Here is a 22,925-nt window from a genome sequence, read left to right as displayed (position 1 = left end):
TTGGATTCCCCAATCCTGCATTGGTCTGGAAATATGGTCCAGTATGTAATGTTTGGTGAAGGTATGTATGGAGGACCAGGTGGCTGCCTCAAAGATGCGGTTGTGTCCAGGGCTTTTTGGAAGGCCCCAGAAGAAGCTACAGCTGTAGTAGTTTGTGCCCTGACCCCATGAGGCAATTGTTTTCCATGGTAGGAACAGCATCAAAAGTACATAGTTTTCTTTATCCAGCAGGAAGTAGTTTGTTTGACTACTGCCTTGCCCAGCGCCCTGGAATGGAAGGACACAAAGAGCTGATTAGACTTTCTAATAGCCTTGGTTTTGTCTAAATAGAAAGTACAGTTTTGTACCTACCATAAACGTAGATGTTCGAGTGTTCACACTGCTGCAGTCATTAAACTTGGGTTGGGGCAACAGATGCCAGACCAAGACTTTGGAACTCTAGCCGACTGCGGGACCACCTGATGGCAGGATGACCGAAGTGTAATGCCTGCAGCAGTGTAACACGATGAACATCCTTAGTTGCCTGTGGACATCAAGGGAGCTGAGTACTCTCTCAGTGTCATTTTTGGGAGAAGAAAAGGAGGGTATGTAAATAGATTAATTTAGTGACATTGACCACTATGGGCATGAAGGAGGGGTTGGTGCGCAGGGTCACCCTATCTTTGTGGAAGATGGTGTAGGGTGGGGATGCCATTAGTACTTGTAATTCTGAAACCCTTCTGGCTGAGGTAAAGAGTACCAGTAGGACTGTTTTCCATGTGCACATCTGGGGGGGGAGGCAGAGATGGCTGTCTCAAATGAGGCAAGTCTAAGTTTTTCTAGAATATAGTTTAAGTCCCAAGGTGGTGGGATAGGCTTTTTTGATGGACTAATGTGCAGGACCCCTTTTCGGAGAAGTTTAATATCCAATCTGGAGAGTAGAGGAGGGTCCAGAGGTAAGCAAGCAGAGATAGCAGATAAGTGAACCTCCAATGAAGGATATGAAAGGTATGATTTTATGAGCTCACACACACAGGCTAAGACTATAAGAACATCCACTTGAAAGGGGTCCCTATACCTTTGGAGACACCATTTGAAGAATCTTTCCCATCTGGAAATATAGGATGTCCTGGTATTGGGTTTCCTGGCCTCCTGCAGGACAGATAGCATGTCCTCAGTGTAGCGATGTCTGAAGGGAATTAAAAGTTTATCACCCAGAGTGTTAAGCAAACCATCTGTAGGTGTGGGTGAATGAGAGATCCCTTCTGTTGTGTGAATGAGCAGGTCCATCTTGTGAGGTAACTTGGGGTGATTGCCCTTGGCAAGAGACTGAAGGGGGAATCAACGTTGCCTTGACCAATAGGGAATCACCAGCAAGATTTTTGGCATGTCCCTCCTGATTTTTAGGAGGACTTTCTAAATGAGAGGGAAGGGAGGGAAAGCATACAGGAATAGTCCCTTCCATGATATGGTGAAGACGTCCACCCTCCATGCTAGTGGGGAGGAGTCCTTGGCACAGAAGATTTTCAACTGTCTGTTCTTGGGGAGGCATAAAAATTGATTTGAGGTGTGCCCCACTGGTGGATAATGTCTAGGAATACATCTCTATGCAACATCCACTCGTAATGCAGCAAGAATGATCTGCTGATACCATCAGTCTGATGGTTATCCTGGGATGGAATATAGACTGCCTGCAGAGGAATGTTCCGAGAGGCTAATTCCCATGCTTGCATTGCTAGCCTGCAGAGCAGGTAAGACCTGGTCCCCCTTTGTTTGTTGATGTACCACATTACGGTGGTGTTGTCCATGAAGATTTGAAGGGGGCCTGGCTGCATGAGAGGGAGAAAGGCCTGCAGGGCTACGTGGACTGCAGTCATCTCCCTTACAGTGGTGTGCTTTCTGTGGAAGGACAGCACCCATGGGGCTTGCACCTTGACGGTATTCATGGTTGCTTCCCTGCCTAGATCTGAAGCATCTGTATGCATTAACTGCATTGGTGTGGTGGATTGTAGGGGGTTAGACCTGGACTTTGTTGTACCTGCTGAATCCACTGCTTCAATTCTGCTTTTAGGCATGGAAGGCAAGGGTATCTGAAAGTCCACTGGGTGGTTGTGTTGTGACCACACATTCTTCAGGTACCACTGTAACTTCATGTGCAACCTGACTAGTGGCAGCATAGGAATGGTGTCTGCCATAAGGCCTAGGAGGCAAAATAATTGTCTGGCTGGCAGGTGGTTGACCAGGAGAAGGTCCTGGAAGTGGCTGACTAGGGAGATTACCTTGTCCTGAGGGAGGAAAGCATTCATCAGGTCAGTCTGTATCCTGCATCCCAGAAAGTTTTTGTCCTGTACTGCGGTGAGGGATGACTTTTTAGGTTGAGTGTGAATCCCCACCTGTGGAGCAGTGACATGAAGAGCAGATGATTTCTGAGGGTATCTTCTCTTTCTGCAAGAATGAGGATATCGTCTAGGTAGGGGTAGATCTGAATCCCCTTGGACCAGCAGTAGGCTACTGCTGGGGCTAGGCACTTTGTGAAGACTCCTGTTGCAGTGGATAAACCAAAGGGCAAGGCAGTAAATTGAAAGTGTGAACAGGGTCCAGCAAAGCATACGTACTTCCTGCGGTTTGGGTGGATAGGTATGTGGAGGTAAGCCTCCTTTAAGTCCAAAGTGGTCATGAAAGCCTTGGGTGGCAATAGTGGAAGAAGGTTTTGAAGGGATAACATTCAAAAGGAAGGGAACTTCAGAAAGAGGTTAAGGAAGGATAAATCCAGGATTGGCCTCCAAGGGCGGTCCTTTTTCATTACAAGGAATAACCTGGAATAGAACCCTTTTCCTTCTTGGCCTGGGGGGACGGGTTCTATGGTCCCCTGGGCGAGAAGGTCTTGGATAATCTGAGTGATTAGGTGTAGTTGGTTCTTGGTAGGGAAGGGGGGTGCCTAGTGGAAATGGAAGCCATAAAATATATAAATATACAAGGTTATACACCTCCAACAAAAAAGCAAATACACCAAAAAGCTTTTGAGGATAGTAAAGGAGAGTAGAGGTATAGCCAAAAAAGGTAAGGGGGCTGGAGGGAGGGAAACCAGGACTGCAACAGTGAATACACTTGAACATCTCCATTTATGGTAAGTGTACACAACTGTACTATGACTTCGTGTTTCACTGTTGCAGTCATCACATCTGGGCAGATTCCCAAAGCGAAGGATGGGAGGAGGAATTTAGATAGCATTACGACCAGCTATAAGGCCCTGCAAGACTGCAGTGGCAAAGCCAGCTCTGGATTTAGAGAAAATTGGCAGATGGTAATGGTTGGTGAAAGTATGTACAGAACTCCAACAAACTGCTGGAGGTAAAGACAACGAACTAGTGAAGAAGGCAATGAGAGTAGTAAGAAAACCAACGGTGTTTAATCCAGAAGCAAACACTCACAAGGTACTAAAAAGTACACACAAACTGCAAACAACAAAAATAAAGCGCTTTTCGTCTTGTTCACTAGCAGGACTTCTTCAGATAAAAAATGTCATAAAAACTTCATCATTAAATACTAAATAAAAAAGTGGGTGTTGTAAGCTACACAAGTTACACACAATTAACTTAAACAGACATTGCTCACTGTGGTAAACAAGTTGTGATTTAAAATGCAAAATGCATGTTACATCTGTTTGCAACAAATTTCTGCCTCTTCTAGCAAGATAAGTAATCAATAATTAAAGAAATAAAAGGCTTCATTGTTAACAACAGTGCTAACAAAACTAAAGTTAATTAAAGGCTGAAACAAACACTGAAGTTTGTTAAAGTCTGAAACAAATAGTTGCCACATTACTATTGCACCAACTAAACGCTAACAGGTAGACATCTCAAGGGTCTAGAAAAACAAGTAGTGCAAAGACAAAGTGAAAAAACGAAGAAAAAACAATAAAATGATAATAGATGATACTATTGCAGACCTGATAACATAGGTTTAAATGTTACACTTTCTTTTCTCTAAAAGTTAACAAGGGTGTTGTGTATAAACATTTGTTGTGTACTAGCGTCTCAAATTCCTAAGTTTAAGTATACATGCCAAAGATACTATTTTATTCAGACCCGGATTAAAACAAGATCCAGTACGAAGTTGCCAACACAATTCAAGTTCTTATAATAATAAAGATGTAGGTCCACATCTATTGTCATCAAACACTGAGTCAATGACTCTAAATAAGAAAGACTGGTGTGGATATGACACTGTGTCTTGCCAGAGCATTATCTAAGCTTTGATTTCTGATTTTATACAAATGCTCGTAAACACGTTCTTTCAACTTATGGTCAGTTTTACCGATATAGAACACAGTACAACCTGAGCATTGGGCCACATAGACCACAGATTTAGACTGGCAAGTAAACCTAGAGTGGGTCTTGTAAATAGTGTTTCTAATAATTACCTCCTTGCCTGTACTCATGTGCTTGCAATAATTGCACATTTGGCATTTGTACATACATTTTCAATTTAAAGCTGGTTTGTTGACCTCTAAAACTTTTCAAGTTGGTACCACGCTTGTATGTAATTCGAGGGTTGTTTTCAAACATGTCAGCAATATGGGCATCTCTTCTATTTATTTCCCAACATTTGTACAAGATGTACTTTATCTCCTTAGCATCACTACTAAAAGGGGTAATCAGACTAATTGTGTATTCATATTTGTCAGGACGACTAGAATCAATTGTTCCAGTATTATTGAGACTCAAACTAAGAATTGGCCTATAAAGGCCTTGTTCTCTCTTAGTGCTGACTTCATCACAGATCATGTCTATCAGGTCCTCAGGGTAACCCCTTTTCAGAAACATGTCCTTCAGTTTTTGACTTTCTTATAAAAAGTCTGACTCAAGTGTGACCATACATGCAGCTCTCACAAGTTGTCCCTTGACAACAGATTTTTTCTGGTGCCAAGGGTGACAGCTGCTGTAATGGAGAAAAGAAGTGGAATGTGTGTGCTTTCTATAGATTTTAGAAACATATGAATTTTTTGTTTCGTTTTTGCTCAAATCAACATCCAGGTAAGAAATCTGGTCTGTGTCAAAGACAAAGGTAAAAGAAAGGAAACTAGTTGTACTGTTAAAATAATCTACCAATGTTATTGCATCATCCCTGTTACCACTGAGTAGTATAAAGACGTCGTCAAGGAAGCGGGTGTAAAAATGGATCTGTTTCTTTATATCAGGTTTATTAAGGATAAACTCATGCTCCCATGATGCCATAACCAAATTTGCATAGCTAGCACCACACGGGGACCCCATTGCCACTCCTGTTTTTTGGACAAAGTATTTGTTGTTAAATGTAATGTAACTAAAGTTCAAAATAATGTCCAACATTTCCTCTAATAGGTTTACTTCTTCTGATGGTGCTCCCTTGGCCCTCAGTAGCCTACTGGTCCATTCAATCCCTTCATCATGTGGGATTGAAGAGTAAAGGTCCTGGACATCAATGGTTAAGAAATTCAAAGAATGACTGTAGTCCAAATTGTTAATTTGGGCTAAAAATGACCAACAGTCTTTACAGATTTGTTGTTCCTGGGTCACATATTTTTTAAGGGTTTCATCTACCCATTTCGCCCAAGGGTACGTTGGACTAGACATTCCGTCTACTAATGGTCTCATTGGTGGATTACCAGTGTTTTTGTGTAATTTGGGAACACCAAAAAGAATAGGAGTTCTAGGAGCTGGCATGCTAAGGTACTTAAAAGATCAGAAGTAATCCTGGCTTCCAAAAACATCTCGTACAAGTGTGATTTAATTTTAGAACGAGCTTGACTTAATTCACTATGTGATTCGAGCTGGTAAGTAGGGTTACTATCTTTTCCATTTCGTTAATGTAGTGGTCAGTGTACATCACTACTTACCCACCAACCTTGTCTGGTGACATAATCCGAACAGGAGCCTGTTGGATTAAGTGTAACAAGTCGCGTTGTTCTCTAGAAATGTAAGGGGGGAGATGAAACTTTTTGTTATTCGATCTAACACTAGAGTTGGAAAAGTCCAACTCACAAATTTGTTCAAACAATAGCAACGTAGGATGAAGAGGAGGGCAAAATGTACTAAATGTAAAATGCTACTCTGTATGTTTACATTGTCACCAAACATTAATGACAAGTTTAACTTTCTGACGTACAATTTTAAGTCAATTAGTATTTTTGCCAAGTCAACCCTTCTAGATGGAACAAACGTGTTGCCCTTTGCTAACAGTTTGACCAAGGGTGGGTCAATGACAATGTCTGTATAGTTGTAGATTTTAAAGTCCTTCTCTACATTCAAAACAATTTCTTTAAGCTTGAAATTTGGAAGTTCTGTTGTGTTCAAGTGTGGCAAACTTATCTCCTGTGCCTGGGGTTCTTTGCTCTGTTGTTGAACTGTGGTTTTTTGCCCTTCGATCTCAAGTTGTACTGAGGTCGGGTTCTGAAAATTTTGAGCGTTTTGGACTGGCAGAACTTCACGTGAAACAGTATCAGATCTTTGACTGGGATGGCCCCCTTGGGGCACATTCAGAGTAGTCTGTGAACTGCACGAAACATGTTGATTTCCAACTTGTGTATTTTGAATATTATTAATTTGACCGTAGTTGTTAGTTTTAAAAACTTGTGAAGATGGAGGTTGAGGATAAGCAACGCCTTCTTTATAAGCTGTACGGTCACTTAAGCTTTTTCATCTTACTTCTCTTAGTTTAATTAAATGTTGATCAATACTAACAAAAATTCTGTCAGTCAAACATATAACGCCCAAAGTCAGGATGTTGTTTAATACTGCTGTCTAAGGCTGTTGCTTCCTCAAGTAGTTAGTTGGTCAATAGTAATTTGGTAATGTTTGACCATTAAATTAAGCAAGTCTAACCCTTGTTTGTTAAACATTGAAACAAGTTCTTGGTGAAACACAGACCCAGCTGATAAACCTGTACGGTACTGACAAATTCTTAAGCCCTTAGGCACAATACTTTCATTAATACATTGACAAAGATACGCCACTTCCAGTAAAGGTTTTTTATATTTAAACAAAATTTTGTCCAAATGCTGAAGCAAAAAGGGGATGTTACCTGTGCCTTCAGTAACATGGTTTTGAACCTGGATGGGTTGTGTATTCACAAGCTGCATCGGTTCTTTAAGCCACTGGTCAAAAGAAGGAATGGCATTTAAATCCACATTCCTAGATGTTTGAAAGTTCGGTGAATGCATCCGCTCCGATGTATTCCTGTTAACGACGGTGATGAAGGGTTAGGTAAAGCCACTACACTCGTGTGACCATTCGGTCCCCCATTCAAAAGGTTAATGGCTACATGCTCGGCTGAAGTGCCTGGAACTACTACAGTGGAAGTGAATGGTACTGCAGTATTAGTTTTGGCAAAACAGTTAATACAATGTGGTCCAAATACAGAGCTTGTGAGACCATTCAGTCCTTTGTTTACTAAGCTGTTACCTGGTTCACTGAAATTTGAACCATTACTAAGTGCAGGCACTGTTGTGTTGTTAATATGTAGGCGAGCCTCCATTCTATTAGCATCTCCTCAACTGGAATTGTTTTGAGTAGTAGAAGGCATAGTTGGTGGAAAAGAAGGTGTGGCATCCATGCGGTTTTGCAGTTGTTCAACGCGTTGAGAAAGTTGCTCAATGAGCTGGGTTAAATAACCCATACTCTCCGGTTGAGAAGCTGGTAGTGGTGACAAAGTTGGTGTACTACAGGAACTCTCAGAAGCCACAGAAAACAAACACGAACAAACTGCTGGAGGTAAAGACAACGAACTAGTGAAGAAGGCAATGAGAGTACTAAAGCAAACCAACGGTGTTTAATCCAGAAGCAAACGCTCACAAGGTACTAAAAAGTATACACAAACTGCAAACCAACAATAAAAATAAAGCGCTTTTCGTCCTGCTCACTAGCAGGACTTCAGAAAAAAAAAAGTCATAAAAACTTCATCATTAAATACTAAATAAAAAAGTGGGCATTGTAAGCCACACAAGTTACACTCAACTTATAGACATTGCTCACTGTGGTAAACAAGTTGTGATTTAAAATGCAAAATGCATGTTACATCTGTTTGCAACAAATTGGCAAATGATAATGCTTGGTGAATGTATGTACAGATTCAGGTAGCAGCTTCTAGGATGTTCCTGGTAGGGACGCCTCTGAGAAAGGCTGTAGAGGTAGATGCAGCCCTGGTTGAGTGGGGTCTGATCCCCTGTGTGATAGGTTTTCCATGGTGCTTGTAGCAGAAATGAATGCAATGGCCTATCCATTTGGAAATGGTTTGCTTTGAAACAGCCTTCCCCTCTGCCCCTGCAGCAAATGCCACTAGCAGTTGTTCAGATTTCCTTTAAGGTTTAGTCCTGTCCAAGTAGAATCTAAGTTGTCTGTGCACATCCAATGAGTGCAGTATCCGTTCCCCTTTGTTCTGTGAATTAGGAAATAAGGTTGGCAAATGAATGGACTGATTAAGGGGCCATACTGGATACCACCTTGGGCATGAAGGAGGGATTGGTCCTGAGGGACACCCTGTCTGCATGAAAGATGATGAAAGGATCCCCTGCCATAAGGGCCTGTAATTCAAATACCCTTCTTGCTGAAGTAATAGCTAAAAGGAAAGCTGTTTTCCAAGAAAGGAATTTTAAGTCTGCAGTAGCAGCTGACTTGAAAGGGGGATGAGTGAGTTTCTCCAATACAAAATGAAGGTCCCAGGTTGGAGTTGGAGCTCTCCTGGGTGGTTGTAAGTTTTTGGCCCTTCTGAGGAACTGCTTGAGCAGTGGATGAGAGAAGAGGGGAGGTTCTGTGTTATAATGAGCTGAAATGGCTGAGGTGTGAATTTTGATGGAAGAGAACAGGCCTTTGTGAAACATCTCAGTTAAGTTTTGTAAAATTTGAGGTAAATTGGACACTGCTGTGCTCATCCCTTGAGCTTGGTTCCAGGCACAGAATCTTTTCCATTTTTCAGCATAAGTTTTTGTAGTACTAGGCCTCCTTGCCTGTAAAATGATATCCATCACTGGTTTACTGAGGAATGGTAAAGAGGAGATTAGGTAATTAGCCAGGCTACTAGGTTCAGTATTTGAAGCTGGGGTGCAGAATCTGTTTCTCTTACTGAGACAATAGGCTAGGAGTCTGAGGCAGGTGCCATGGGGCCAACAGTGACACACTGCGCAAGAGGGAGCACCAGTGTTGGTGTGGCCAGTCTGGTGCAATCAAAATCATCCTTGGTTTGTCTTGTTTGATCTTTAGTAGTACTTTGGAGAGCAGAGGAGGAAAGGGATAAACTGACCGTTTTTTCCAGCTGAGGGACAGAGCATCCACTTTCCAAGCTTGTGGGGAGTCCTTGTGGAAAACTTGTCCAATTGTTAGTTCTGGGGGGAGGCAACCAGGTCTATATCTGGGTTCCCCCATTTGCTTGTCAATATGTTGAAAATCCTTGGTTCCAGTTTCCTCTCGTGTGGGTCCATGAGGTTTTTGCTTAGTTCGTCTGCCAGTGTATTTAGTTTTCCTGGCAGGAATTGAGCTTGTAGATGCACTTGGTAGCTCAGAGCTGTGTTCCACAATGCCATGGCTAGTCTGCAGAGGGGGTAGGAATGTGTACCCCCCTGCTTATTTATGTACCACATAACAGTGGTGTTGTCAGTCTACCATTAACTGTCCTGGAAGAATTTGGTCATTGAAGGCTGTCAGAGCATTCTGTACAGCTAACATTTCTTTTTGACTGATATGCAGGTGTATTTGTCTTGGGTTCCATTTTCCCTGAATGCACTTTCCTGCCAGGTGAGCCCCCCATGCATAGTCTGATGCATCTGTTAGGGTTTGGGTGGCAGGGGGTAGTGTGAATGGTAATCCCTTGTTTTGGTGGCAGGCTTCTGCCCACCAAAGGAACTCTAGGCATAGACAAAGTATGATAGGAATCACAGTTTCTAGATCCTGAGAATGTTGACACCATATGCTTTTTAGATATCATTGCAGTTTCCTCATATGCAGACTTGCATATTGAATTAGAAGAATGCAGGAGGCCATGAACCCCAAGGCTTGTAGAATTTGCCTTGCAGATAGCAGGGATATTGAGGACACTTGAAGTAGGTTGTCAAATTAATTTGTTTTGTTGGTGTGAGGAAAGCCATCTGGGAAGTTGTATTCAAGCTTGCTCCCAGGAATATAATTTGTTGACAGAGTACCAGGTGTGATTTCTTTTCATTTGTGGTGTACCCCAGACAAGTTAGCACCCTTTGTACAAATGCCAGATGATTCAAAAGTATGTCCTGGTTTTCTGCCTGAATTAGACAATCGTCCATGCATGGGCATATTTGAATATTTCTTTGTCTGCAAAATGCAATGACTGGAGCAAGGCACTTTGTGAATACCCTGAGCGCAGTAGATAAGCCAAAGGGCAGTGCAGAGAACTGATAGTGCGTGTAAGCCTGCTTTGAAGCGTAGGTATCTTCGGCAAGATTCCCTGATTGGGATGTGCAGGTATGCTTCCTTTAAATCTAGTGTTGCCAACCAGGTATCTTTGACTAGCATAGGGAACAACTGGTGAAGAGTCAGCATCTTGAATTTTGGAATCACCAAGAAGTTTAGAGTAGACAGGTCCAGGATAGGACGCCATGAATAGAGTCCTCAGCATCAGAATTCTCAAAGGCAGATAAGGGTAAATCCTGGTCATCAGAGGAAACAGAAAATTCAGAATCCTGGTCAGAAGTATTACAAGCAAACTCCGTCCTAGGTCTCTTAGAGGGGGAAGGCTGGCTTCCTCTGATTAAAGTAATAAGGTCTTCAGCCATTCTTATTTGTTTTTTAGGCATAGAGGCCTGGCCATGCAGTCTGGGCGTCAGTTTTCTAGGCATGGTTCGAGTTTTAGGCCTTGAAGAAGAAAATGGCGTTGGTTTAATACGCAAGTCAGTAGGCCTGAATACACCCTCAGAAGCCGGTGCCTGCACAGCGGCTCTGGACCTATCCAAGGTAGAGACATCCGCAGGTACCACAGTTGAAGCATCTTGCGGCATACCGGACTCCGAATGGGTCTCAGTAGAGGCCTGCGAATCTGAAGTAGCGGGTATCGGGGGCTGCGAAAGCGCCTCACTGAGTACTGACGAACTGACGACTGGCTTAGGAGAAGCGTTGTCAGCAGCTTTGTACCTTGGCACCTGTCTCTGTGTTTTTTCAGAATGTTGGTAGTCAGATGGCTTACCGAAGACATATCGGGATAATTGAACAGAGCACCAAAATATTTAGAAGCGTAAATATACCGACAGATAGTTAGTGATTTAAATAAGGCAGAAAACAGACAGCGAGGTATGTCGTGGTCAGGGCCTAGGCAAGGAATACAGTACGAATGAAAATCTTTGAGGTATTTGCTTTCCACAAGTAATGCAATTATTTAATTTTACTGACATCGGTTTAGAACAAGAAAAAGTTTCCCCAACGAGGTACTTAGCTTTTAGTTGAAGACTTTGGTTCTGAAACTCGAAAATGAAAATTTCAGGAGTTGGCCAACCAGCACTTGTTAACTGCTTCTGCTACCGCACAGTAAGAAAGACTGATGTAATGGCGTCGGCTGCATGTTTTATACCCCTGACAACCTGATGTCATGGAAGAAGGGACAGCAACCAACGCAGGACCTAAGACTTTGTTAAACAGGCCGACTGAGGGCTACTGCAAGCAGACAACTCAAATGTGATGACTGCAACAGTGAAAGACGAAGAACATCTGAATGGCGCTGGAACCAGTGACTAACGAGTGGGTACTCAGGAGTCAGGCAAGTGTCAGGGGGAAGGCAGGGAGGGAAACTATACAGCAGCATATAGAAGAGAGAACATCTAAAGTTATGGTAATATTTTACAAAACTATACTATGTCCTTCTATTTATATGCTGCTGTAGCCGTAACATGAGGGGAGTGCAAAAGCTCAAATGAGTAAGAATTGGGTGGAGGAACAGAGACATTTTCCACAAGGCCATGAAGGATGGCGCTGGCAAATCCTGCTCTGGACCTAGAAATGATGTCCAACTTACAGTGTTTGGTGAGGGTATGGACAGATGACCATGTAGCTGCTTCTAAAATGGCAGTTGTATCCAAACACTTAAAGAAGGCACTAGAGGAGGACACCACCCTAGTGGAATGTGCCTTTACTATGAAATGGAACCCATTTGCCATGGGCTTTGTAGCAAAAGGAGATAGTTTTAGAAATCCATGATGTGATGGTTTGCTTGGACACAGGATGTCCCAGGGCTCTTGGGTGGTAGGAGACAAACAGCCTGTCCTACTTATGGATGGATTTGGTCTTGGTCAAACAGCATCAGAGTTGTCTCTATACGTCCAAGGAGTGGAGGATCCTTTCAGCAGGGATTTGAGATGAAGGGAAGAAGATAGGAAGGTTGACTGCCTGATTCAGGGAAAGTTCATTAACAACTTTGGGCATGAAGGATGTCCTTGTGGAAAACTGTAAAAGGGTGAGAGGTCATGAGCACTTGCAGTTCAGAAACCCTTCTGGCTGAAGTAATGGCCACGAAGAGGATAGTTTTCAAAGTACAGTGTTGGAGAGAACACAGTCCCTGGTTGGCTCAAAAGGTAGGGTTAACTTTTCTAGAACAGAATTTAGATCCCAAGGGGGTGGAATGGGCTTTCTTGGAGGTCTACGGTATAGTACCCCCTTCAGAAATAGCTTCACTTCTAGTCCAGAAGTTGGCATACTGAAATGGCAGATAAGTGCGTCTTAATGGAAGAATAAGACAATCCAGAGTTCATCAGTTCGCACAGGTAAGACAAAACCACTGGAGGGTCTACCATTAGTGGCTGGATATTATGTTTTAGACACCAGACAGAAAACCTCTTCCACTTAGACAGATAGGATTTTCTGGTAGTTAGTTTTCTGGCCTCCTGCAGAACCTGAAACATGCCCTCTGTATAAAGGTGTCTGAAGGGAATTAACATCCTAACACCCACAATGTAAAGTTCAGGGTGGATAGTTGGGGGCATATGAGAGTTCTCTCCAACTGTGTTAAGCAGCCCCATTCGGTGGGATAACTTGTGGTGATAGCCCTTGGCTAGATTATCTATAATAGGGGGAACCAATGCTGCCTTGGCCAACAGGAGGTCACCAACAAGATTTGTGGTTGCTCTCTCTGGATCTTTAGCAAAACATTTTGTATGAGTGGGAAGGGGGGATGCATAAGAGAACATCCCTTTCCAAGGGAATGAGAGAACATCCCACCCGCCATGCTTCGGGAGAAGGTATCCTGGAGCAGAAGGCTGGGAGATGTCTGTTCATGGGGAAGGCAAAAAGATCCACCTGCAGTATATACCCATCGATGGACCAGGTCCAGGAACACATCTCTGTTTAGCATCCATTCGTGGGATTGAATCTTGGTCCTGCTTAGATTATCTGTCATCACATTTTCTGTAGAAGTTATGCAGACGGCTAGGTGGTTTACTTGTCTCTCCAGGGCAATTTCCCATGCCTGCAGAGGCAATCTGCACAGGAGGTAGGACCTTATGTCTCCCCACTCCAGTTTGTTGATGTACCACAGCACAGTGGTATTGTCTGTGTACCACCTCAGCACTCCTGGCAGGATTCAATCCATGAAGATTTGGAGGGCCAGTATCAAGGCTCCAGTCTCCTTGATATTGATGTGTTCCCTCTTTTGGTTCAGGGTCCAAGCGTTTCTCACTCTCCATATTCCTAAGGTCGCTCCACAACCTGTCTGAAGCATCTGTATTCAGGTCCTGATTAGGGGGCAGGGATTCTAGGTGCAGGCTTAGGTTGGCCGATATCTAGGTTATCCACCAATTCATTCACCTGGAAAGGCATGGTAGCAGGGCAACCATGAACTCCAGGGGGTGCAGGTGTTGCTTCCAGACTGCCCTTCAAGTACCACCAGAAGTTCCTTGTGTAGCCTTACTAGGAGAACCATGGGGATGGTGGAAATCATGAATCCCAGCAGCCTGAGAAACACTTTGACCAACAGGGCTTGGAGAGGGAGTATCCCCTTGAAATAAGAAGTGAGGGACATAATCCTGTCTGGAGGATGACAGGCCATCATTTGTCCTAAGATCCTGCATCCTAAGAACACATGATCCTGTGATGTTTTCAGGGAAGAGTTTTGAAGGTTTATGGTGAACCCCAGACCTCTCAAGAGGGAGATGGTGAAATCTAGGTGTTGAAAAACCAACTGAGTGGACGGGGCCTGGATCAGGATATTGTCCAAACAGGGGAAGAGCTGGACCTCCCTGCATTCTGGTAAAGGCAATAACTGGAGCAAAGCATTTTGTAAACACTCTTGGGTTCACAGAGAGACCAAATGGCAAAGCACAGAACAGAAAGTGTGCAGAACCCACTGAAAAACAGGAATTTTCTGAAAAGCGGATGGATTGGGATGTGCAAGTAGGCATCTTTTATATCTAAGGACACCAAGAAGGCCTGAGGGAGGATTAGGGGAAGAAGAGTTGAAAGTGTGAGCATCCGAAAGGAGGGGACCTGGAGAAAGGTGCTGAGATGGGACAAATCAAAGACTGGTCTCCATCAATCTTCTTTCCTGGGGACCAGAAACATCCAGGAGTAGAATCCTTTTCCTCTTAATTGAGGAGGTGCCTCTTGAATTGGCCTTTAAGAGTGAAGGTCCTGTAGAACTGGGGGAAAGGAAGCCATTTGGTCTTGAGGGGCCTGAGGAATGCCTTTGAAAGTGGGTCTGGTCTCCCACACCACAAAATATCCCAGTTTATAATAGAGAGGATCCAAGAGTCCTGGGTAACCTTTTTCCAAGCCGGGTAGGACTGGGAGAGACGCATGGAGAGAGGGGTGGCTGGATTTAAGGGCTGTAGTCAGAGACTACCAGGCTTGGTCTGAAAAGGATGTTTTGGAGCAGGGGTAGACTGTGTCTGTTTCCTGGTATCCTTTTTCCCTTTGGATGGCATTTGTCTGGAAGGCCTTCTCACAAATGTAGTTTTAGCTGGACAGCTCCTCTGAAAGTAGGAAACTGGGGAGACAAAAATGTGTCTGAGCTCCTGAAACTCCTTACCCTTCTCCTGAAGGGCTTTAAGAGTTCAGCAGCTGCTGAACCAAGCAAAGATTTGTTGTCCAGGGGAGCATCCATGAGTTCTGACTTAATGTCATCAGGGAGAGATTTGATCTAGCTTCCATTCAGGAGTGTCAGAACTTGCCCTACTCAGCTTGTCTGCCACACAGCTTTGCTCAAAGGAAATGTAGGATGCCTGCAGAGAGACTGATGTGAAGCTATATCTCAAAAGCTAATGGTTAGTTTTAGGGACTAAAGATCTGGTAGAGTCATCCCAGATGGGTGACTGAGCAGGTCCAGAATGGGATTCCAGTAAACATGGTGGGTACAGTACATAAGGGCAAAGAATGGGGAACCATACCTGGTGAGGCCAGAAGGAGGCAATGAGGATTACGCTGGTATTGTACTTCATGGTTTTCTGAATGAATTTTGTGAGAAGAGGAACTGGTGGAAAAGTGTAAAAGAGACCTGGGATCCGAAAATGGATCATTGCATCTCTCAGTGACTGCCCTTGTGGAGGAATGAGAACTAAATAATTGCTACATTTGTTTTTGAGGTAAGAAGCAAAGAGGTCACAGCAAGGTTGACCCCAGCAGCTGAAAATCTCCACTGCCACCGTTTGTTTGAAAGATCACTCGTGAGGTAATAGGACAGTCCTACTCAACCTGCCTGCTAATATACTGGACATCAGTAAAACAGTTTCCCCAGAAATATACAATGCTAGTAGAAAGCAATTTTCCACCTTGCTTTTTAATACACCAGAGCACTTGTATATTGTCTGTGTGACTGGAACTCACACCCTTGGGCAGGAGGTCCTGAAAAGCCTGCAACACTAAGAGGACTGCTCTCATCTCCAAGACACTGATGTGAAGTTTGACCTCTGATAGCCACATCCCTTGAACTATCCTCCCTTCGAAGTGCCCCCTCAACCCTAAAAGGAATGCAAACATAGTGACTGTGACCCTGGAAGCAGGTGGGCAAAACTGGCCTGCCACGTACCATGGATGAAGACATGGTCCACCAACTTATGTGAGCCCTGCATATGTGAGTAAAGCATATTCTGGTGTAAAGGGAGTAAAGCGTCTGTGCCTTTTGTACTGCCAGCGTCCACTGAAGGACTCATGTGATATCTCAGGACTACAGTAATAGTAGAGGCCATCATCCCTAAAAGATGAAGCACAAGTCTTGCCTGTGGGTGTGGATGTTGTCACCTGATAGACTACAAATCTTAAAATTACTGAACTCTGAATTTGTTGGACTGTATTTGTCTGACACCCTATAAATTGTATGTTCTATACTGGATTCAGTTTTCTCTTCTTGTGATTAACTGATATTCCCAGTTTGTTTGCAAGAGTGAGGAGGAACGTTTGATGTTACAGTAGTAGATCCTTGGAGGTAGCAGTTAGGAGCCAGTCATCTAAATATGGAAAGACTTGAGATTCCCTGCAGTCATAGATGAGCTGTCACTACTGCCATAATCTTGGTGAACACACAGGAGGCTTTGGTTAGATTGAATTGACAAGGATTGGCTCTCAGCCAGGAATGGAGAAATCTCATGAGTGCCTCTGAACCCCGAAATGGTAGTAGGCATCTTGGAGATTGACAGAGCACATCTAATCGCCCTTTTTTAGTAGAGGTAAATGGATCGTACAATGACCATCTGGAACTTTGTCTGCTTGATATACTGATTCAGACTGCAGAGATCCAACATTAGTCTGAGGTCCCAGTCTTTTCTGGAGCTAAAAAGAACCTGGAATAGACTCCATATCCTAACTGGTCTGGGGGGACCAGATGGATGACTCTTGTTTAGCAATGTGATACTTCTGTTGCTGCGGATTCCAAATGACTGGGTGGTGTATTGGGAATCTTAAATCTTTTCTTTGGGGAAACCAAAAAGGGGATGGTACAGTCTCTAGTGATTATCCCTACCACCCATTAATCAGAAGTTATGGTTTGCCAGGCTAAAGGGTGCAAGGATAAACATCCCCCAACTGCTTCCAGAGTACAGCAGTTGGCCAACCATTCGGGGATGCTGGTAAGGTTTCTCAGTGAAAGGTCCATGGAAACCTTGGTTTTGCAGTCTGTTTCTTCCTCTCTGGTGGTATCCATTCTGACCTCTGATTCCTCTACCACAGGGACGACTATCCCCAAGAGTGTCTCGGCAAAAAGTTTGGAATTGTTTGAACCACAGATTTCTATCTCCACTTTGATTCCTGGAAATGGATCACTGAGCAGTAGAAAAACATATTCATATTGCAAACAAGGTCTTGCCATCTTACTCGCTTGCTGGTAAGCATTTCTTTTAATTTAGGTCCAAACAGGGTGAATTGCCATAGGGGACATTGATAAAGAATGCCCTGAAGCTTTCTGCAAAACTGCATAGCTGCATCCAGGTATGGTGTTGCATAATTTTACCCGTACCAACTGATATCCCCCCCCCCCCGCTTCATCAATTCCAGATTATCCCCAAAAGATACACTATCCGGAGGGGGTACTGGAGATCCTCCTCCATCATCAAAGTCCGTGCGTCTTCACTGACGCAGTCGGGAGAGGAGTCTAGATGTTTCTGTTTGCATGTCCTTTTCTGTGGGATGCATCTCAGGGGCTCTGATGGAAACACCTCAGAGGCAGAAGGGGAGCACGACTGTCAAGCTGTTTCAAAACTAATTGGGTCCATCTGTCCCTGTCAATACAAATGAGAGGAAAGAGGCATGGGATCCCCTGGAAGATGGAATTGAATGTGGTGCAGGCACCAGTTCATAATACAGTCATTCAGATTTGTTGCTGTCCTTTGCACTTGGGGGGGGGGGGGTCTGCTTTCTTTTTGGAACCTCCCTGCCACTTCTTTTCAAAAGGCTGCTAACCAGCAGATTACTAGGGCTGTTTATTTTACTTTTTATTGAAATGAGATGAGGGAACATGCAATTCCTTAGTACAACAAGGAGGGCTGAAAAATCTGAGAGATCCCTTCAATCAGCTTCCCCCTCTCATCACAGTTTTTAATGAGCTCTGCAACAGCCATTCCAAAAACTAGCTCTCCATCCAAGGGAAAATTTAAAATCTCATTCTTAACATCCTCTGAAAGGTTTTGTGAATGCAGCCTCGCAAAAGGTTTTCATAACCATTCCAGTGGCAACAGCCCTGGAGTGGCATCAGTAGAGTCAAATACACATTTTAAACGATGGATAGTGAGACTTGAGAAAAAGTAGAAGCCAAATTACACAAAGTCGATTTTCCCACACTAGAGGCTATCAATGCTAAAACATTCCTCATTCTCACAAGTAGCCAGTATAAAACAAAATATATGAGCCTGACGTGAAAATTCTAAAAACAAAACTTGCAGAAGCATACAATTTCCCCCAAAACTTCTCTAAAACTTTCCAGTCCTTGTCAGGAGGAGAGGGAGTAGTATTTACACAACATGCTTAGCTTTAGTAAACCCAGCTGCTGCTATAGCAACTGGGTCAGGTCTGTGATTAGTGCACAAAAACATAAGGAACCTTATATAATTTATCTGCGTTCTTGGTGGACAGCAGGCTGACTGTTAGGAAAATTGCAGGCTGGGACAAAACATCTTCCAAAGCAGAAGGAACAGGAGGAATAGATGTAGGTTCAGGAAATTCAAGCTGTAATAAACCATAGTACTTTCTCAGAGATGAGAAACATCACTGTATTACCACTAAAACTGACTCATTCTAGAAACAGTCTCAGAAAAAAAATCCTTCACTATGACTATTTTCAGAATCTGAATCTGTCCCTTCACACTACTTTGAGTTTCAAACTCTAATCTCTTAAGAAAAAGAAGAATCCGTTTTCCTTTTAACAGAATCAGCCACATAAGAAAAGCCAAGAGCCTGCAGTAAACCTGGAGGTAAGGCCAACAAATTACTCCTATCCAGTGTCACTGAAACAGAAGCCATATGTTTAGCTTTTTGTTCTTTAATTCCTGAAGAAACAGACCCAGAACTGCCAGCAATCACCTTCTTGGGGAAGAAAAGGGCTTTTTGGCTAAGCAGAGGCATTTCATGTCCTTTCTCCCAGGATTGACAAGAGTGACCATCATCTGCCTAATACTGGCACACTACACAGCCATGTCTAACCGCTGGTCCATGGTGGCTGTATGGATTACACCAGTGGGACTACATATCATTTGCAGCCACGCTGGAGGTCAGGACTTGAAATGAATGCCTGGTTAAGTGTGTTAACTGGCCTGGAAAGTAGGGACTATACCACAGCCCACTGTAGGTGCATCCCTTTCTGACAGGTTTAATTAACACGTTAACAAAATAAATTAAATCTAAACTGCCCAGAGGGGAGAAAAGTGTTTCTTTAATTCTAAAATCATACATTTCACAGGCTGTGTGTTAACTAAAAATCAGCTGAACTGAGATAAGTGGTTACATACAGGTTAAACCTGAAATAACTTTCACAAGATTCAAGTTCATGTTAATTTTCTTTTCTAACTTGTGCTTCTGTGAGATATGTTTGATATTATGCTTGGAACGCTGATGCTGTCAACGGTGCTCCAAACTTAATAAGCTGTTTGTTTATTTTATTGTACTCCAAGCTATCTTTTGACAAATTAAGTGCTTTGGAAATAGACCAGGAAATAAAAATAATACAATCACAGTTAATATTGTGCATACTATATTAGCATCTCAAAACAGTGCATCTTATCCTTCTACAAATGAAAAGAACATTCTGAATTGAGTTCAACAGCTTATGATAACTTCTATAAACTCTAAGCATAGCTGCCCAAACTCCAAAACTGTTATCTTGTCTACTTCAGACTGTCAGCATAAATAAAGAATGGATCCATAATCATAAAATACTCTACTAATGTGACACCTGTAATAGTCCTGCTACACTGAAAGAACCAAGAGCTTTTAAACAAATCGGGTTAAACAGTCTGCAGTCAGCAAAGTGCTCTACCCTTTACCCCACCCCCACACATACATTTGGTATTCAGAGTACTGGCTTGGTAGGGACAGATGTCAAGGGTTACCAGAAAACCATGAGAGACAGCCAAGTTTAAACTGTGGAACATGAAGGTATACATGTTACGTGAAGCAAATAACATCCATTAAATAAATCTGTGAAGCACAAAAAAAGTGAAGACCTCCAAATGTCATAACTCAAAAATCTTTTTTTTGCCACCAACTATTACCTAGACAAAACCTTACCATGCCATGATCGAAGGTAAACACACCAACATCACGTCCATGATGAATGTGATTCCGTCGGATAATAGGATTCCCATGGTTTTTAACCCATATTCCTGCTAAAGCATTATTGGAAATCTCATTATCTTCATATATTCCCTACAGTAAAAAAAAAAAAATACAGCTAAAGTACTGAACTTAAACTCAAAATTGAACATGCTGAGTAAAAACATCAGTTTACCTGTGCATGATCTGTTATATACAAACCAACATTTTCACAGTCACTAATGTTGCAATGTTTGATGGTGGGGCCTGCACCTTGACCACTAACACATACTGCAGAACCAACTGAAAGATAAAACACAGAATCTATGTAAAAGGCACATTTAAACAGATTAAACCAATGCAAAATAACCATTTATACAACATCTAACACTGAGAGCAAAACTAAAACAAAGGATGTACCACTAAAAATGTCTCTCGTGTCTAAACATATTACACAAAAAAAGTCTGTAAATACAGACTTGCATACCATGTGCATGCACACATACAGAAAAGTTCACGTTTTGACAGATTTTGTTTTAATGTCTACAAATTCCAAAGCTAAATTAACTTTTATGTCTCTACACTCGCCAGTACCATGAACGCATCACTGAGATGCTGTTGTGATGAAAAACAAGGTTATAAAAAGTGCCATGTTGGATAAAGACTAATATGCATCTGTGTGTGTGTGTGTGTGTGTGTGTGTGTGTGTGTGTACACACAACAGATGAACTTTCATTCTTACCACCTACTTAATCCAACATCCTGGCACTAAAGGGGTAAGCTACAGAAACGTATCCAGTACAAGAGCCCAACCTATCACATGATGTACACATGCAAACACAGCTACCCACATCAACCACAAAGCACGTACATAAATACTTCAATGAGTAGCAATCACTTAAAGGAAAAACATTTTACCATTATCTAACTATAAACTTATTTTTCTTTCAGCAGCACTATTAAAACTCAGTTTAGTTTGCAAGTATTAATCATTCAGACCTGCAAAATGTATGCCAACAGCTCTTTTCATTGAGTTATCATAACAGAGTCCCAGGGATGGCAAAGACTTCAGTACTAAACAATGGAACTGCTGCTTCATACATCTGGGTTTCAGAGCCTGTCAGACAGCTAATCAAATTTCACTTCAAAGTCCAAGCTAAATAAATGTATGCCCCCTATAACACTTCCTCAAACTAAAATAACCTTTCCCTTTTCAGATATTGCTTTCTGCACTTCTTATAGTCATGGCATCACAATTCTCTGGAAATATGCATCACAGAATGACACTGCATAGTCAGTAACTGTGACTTAGACAGAAAACCTCTCAAAGCACAACTTAAGCAAACATTTTGTATTCTCATTTTGTCCATTAGCAAATCTTTCCATGATGGCAAACCCATATGCTTCCTAAAGGCATAATGTGTGGTAGCATCTCTGCTATCAGACAACCGCCACAGAAAACACTAGCTGTCCAAAGCTGTACAGCTTGCAGCCCAAGCTGGCCAAATGCCAATCACATAAACAAATGAACACTACAGATACATTTGATCCATAAGAAAGCAGAAAACTACACAAACCAGGAGAGTGTCAGCCTTGTTCATGTCTCAGAAAATGCAGAGACTACTGGCAAGCCAACAATTCAGTAGACAGCATCTTCCAGTTAAAAACAGAAGTTCCACTGCATACACAAGAACATATATTAGTCCCACATTTCAGTGCAGCGTTGCTAACTGACTTAGACTAGTCCATACCAAATCTCTATTCGCATTCTAAACTTTGGAAACAGAGTGTTGCATGGTTCCCTGCTAAGGTGTGCATGCTACTGCTGTGCAGCACAAGGTCATGTCACCACTGTGCCCTTCAACATGCAATATTTCCGTGTCTACCTGGGGTAACTGGTTGAGGGAAGTATTGTGCACAGCAGCCTGCTGGTTTAGATAAGCCTGTTTCTGTTGTCTGCAATAATGTAACAGGTGACAAACATCTGAATTGCACCCTCCTGTTTCCTAGTGTGCAGGTAATATTGGGCACAGAAGACAAGAATCATGGAGCACAGGAAATAATCCTATGGGATACAGAGATCCCTCTTGGTCCATGGCTGGGTCTTGCCCAATGGCTCCTTTTCCTTTGCCTCACTGATCCATTCAATCCTCGCTTGCAAAGGCAGCCAAGTACCTACCAGCCAGAGCAATGGCCCTACATCCCAAGCGTTCCTTGGCTGAAAGTCTTCATTAAGCCATTAATTTCACGGAGAGACAATAGAACCAGGCAGCAGCAAGCAAGGACGTCTCACACTTTTAACATCCTAAGGCAGCTTCCACAAGCTCTACAAGTGCTGCTTATCTCGGTGTGCATATGTCTTCACACATCTATTCTCCAGGCTGCACTATGATGCACTCCTTGGCAGCATCTGCTCAGCAGGTTCAACCTATGCAGGTGTAACATCTAGTGCTACCACTATGTACTGCAAGTTGACAGATGCAGCCACCTCCCTTCCCCCCAGGATGGGCGAGCAACCAGCAGTTACTAACACCCATCCTCCCTGGCCCAGCCCATCCAGCACTCCTGCAGTCAATCAATCAAATATGGATTCTAACTAACAGAGAAGTCAGCAGGCATTTTTTCTTCTGCTCCTAACCCCTCTGTTGAAGGCTGACAGACACGGCATAACAACTGCTATGCTAAGCTCTCACACAGATGCACAATTCTACACACCACCTACGTTTAACCAGA

At 42.9% G+C, this 22,925-nt stretch overlaps 1 protein-coding gene across 3 annotated transcripts in view; it reads right to left on the bottom strand.

Moving 5' to 3' along the window:
* The window catches only part of FBXO11 (F-box protein 11), a 2,134,039-nt gene that overhangs the window by 1,108,450 nt on the left and 1,002,664 nt on the right, over nt 1-22,925 (bottom strand). For all 3 annotated transcript variants that reach the window (XM_044075082.1, XM_044075080.1, XM_044075081.1), the window contains exons 10-11: nt 20,389-20,495; nt 20,169-20,306 (exon numbers count right to left, since the gene is read on the bottom strand). In XM_044075082.1, coding sequence (XP_043931017.1) covers nt 20,169-20,306; nt 20,389-20,495 — 245 coding nt within the window. The remainder of the gene's footprint in view (nt 1-20,168; nt 20,307-20,388; nt 20,496-22,925) is intronic.

The sequence above is a fragment of the Protopterus annectens genome, chromosome 6.part0, assembly GCF_019279795.1.
Source record: "Protopterus annectens isolate FY-2018-M chromosome 6.part0, PAN1.0, whole genome shotgun sequence".
NCBI classification, from domain to species: domain Eukaryota; kingdom Metazoa; phylum Chordata; order Ceratodontiformes; family Protopteridae; genus Protopterus; species Protopterus annectens.
The sequence above is the reverse complement of the archived record's forward strand: the minus strand, read 5'-3'. Positions and strand labels throughout refer to the sequence as shown.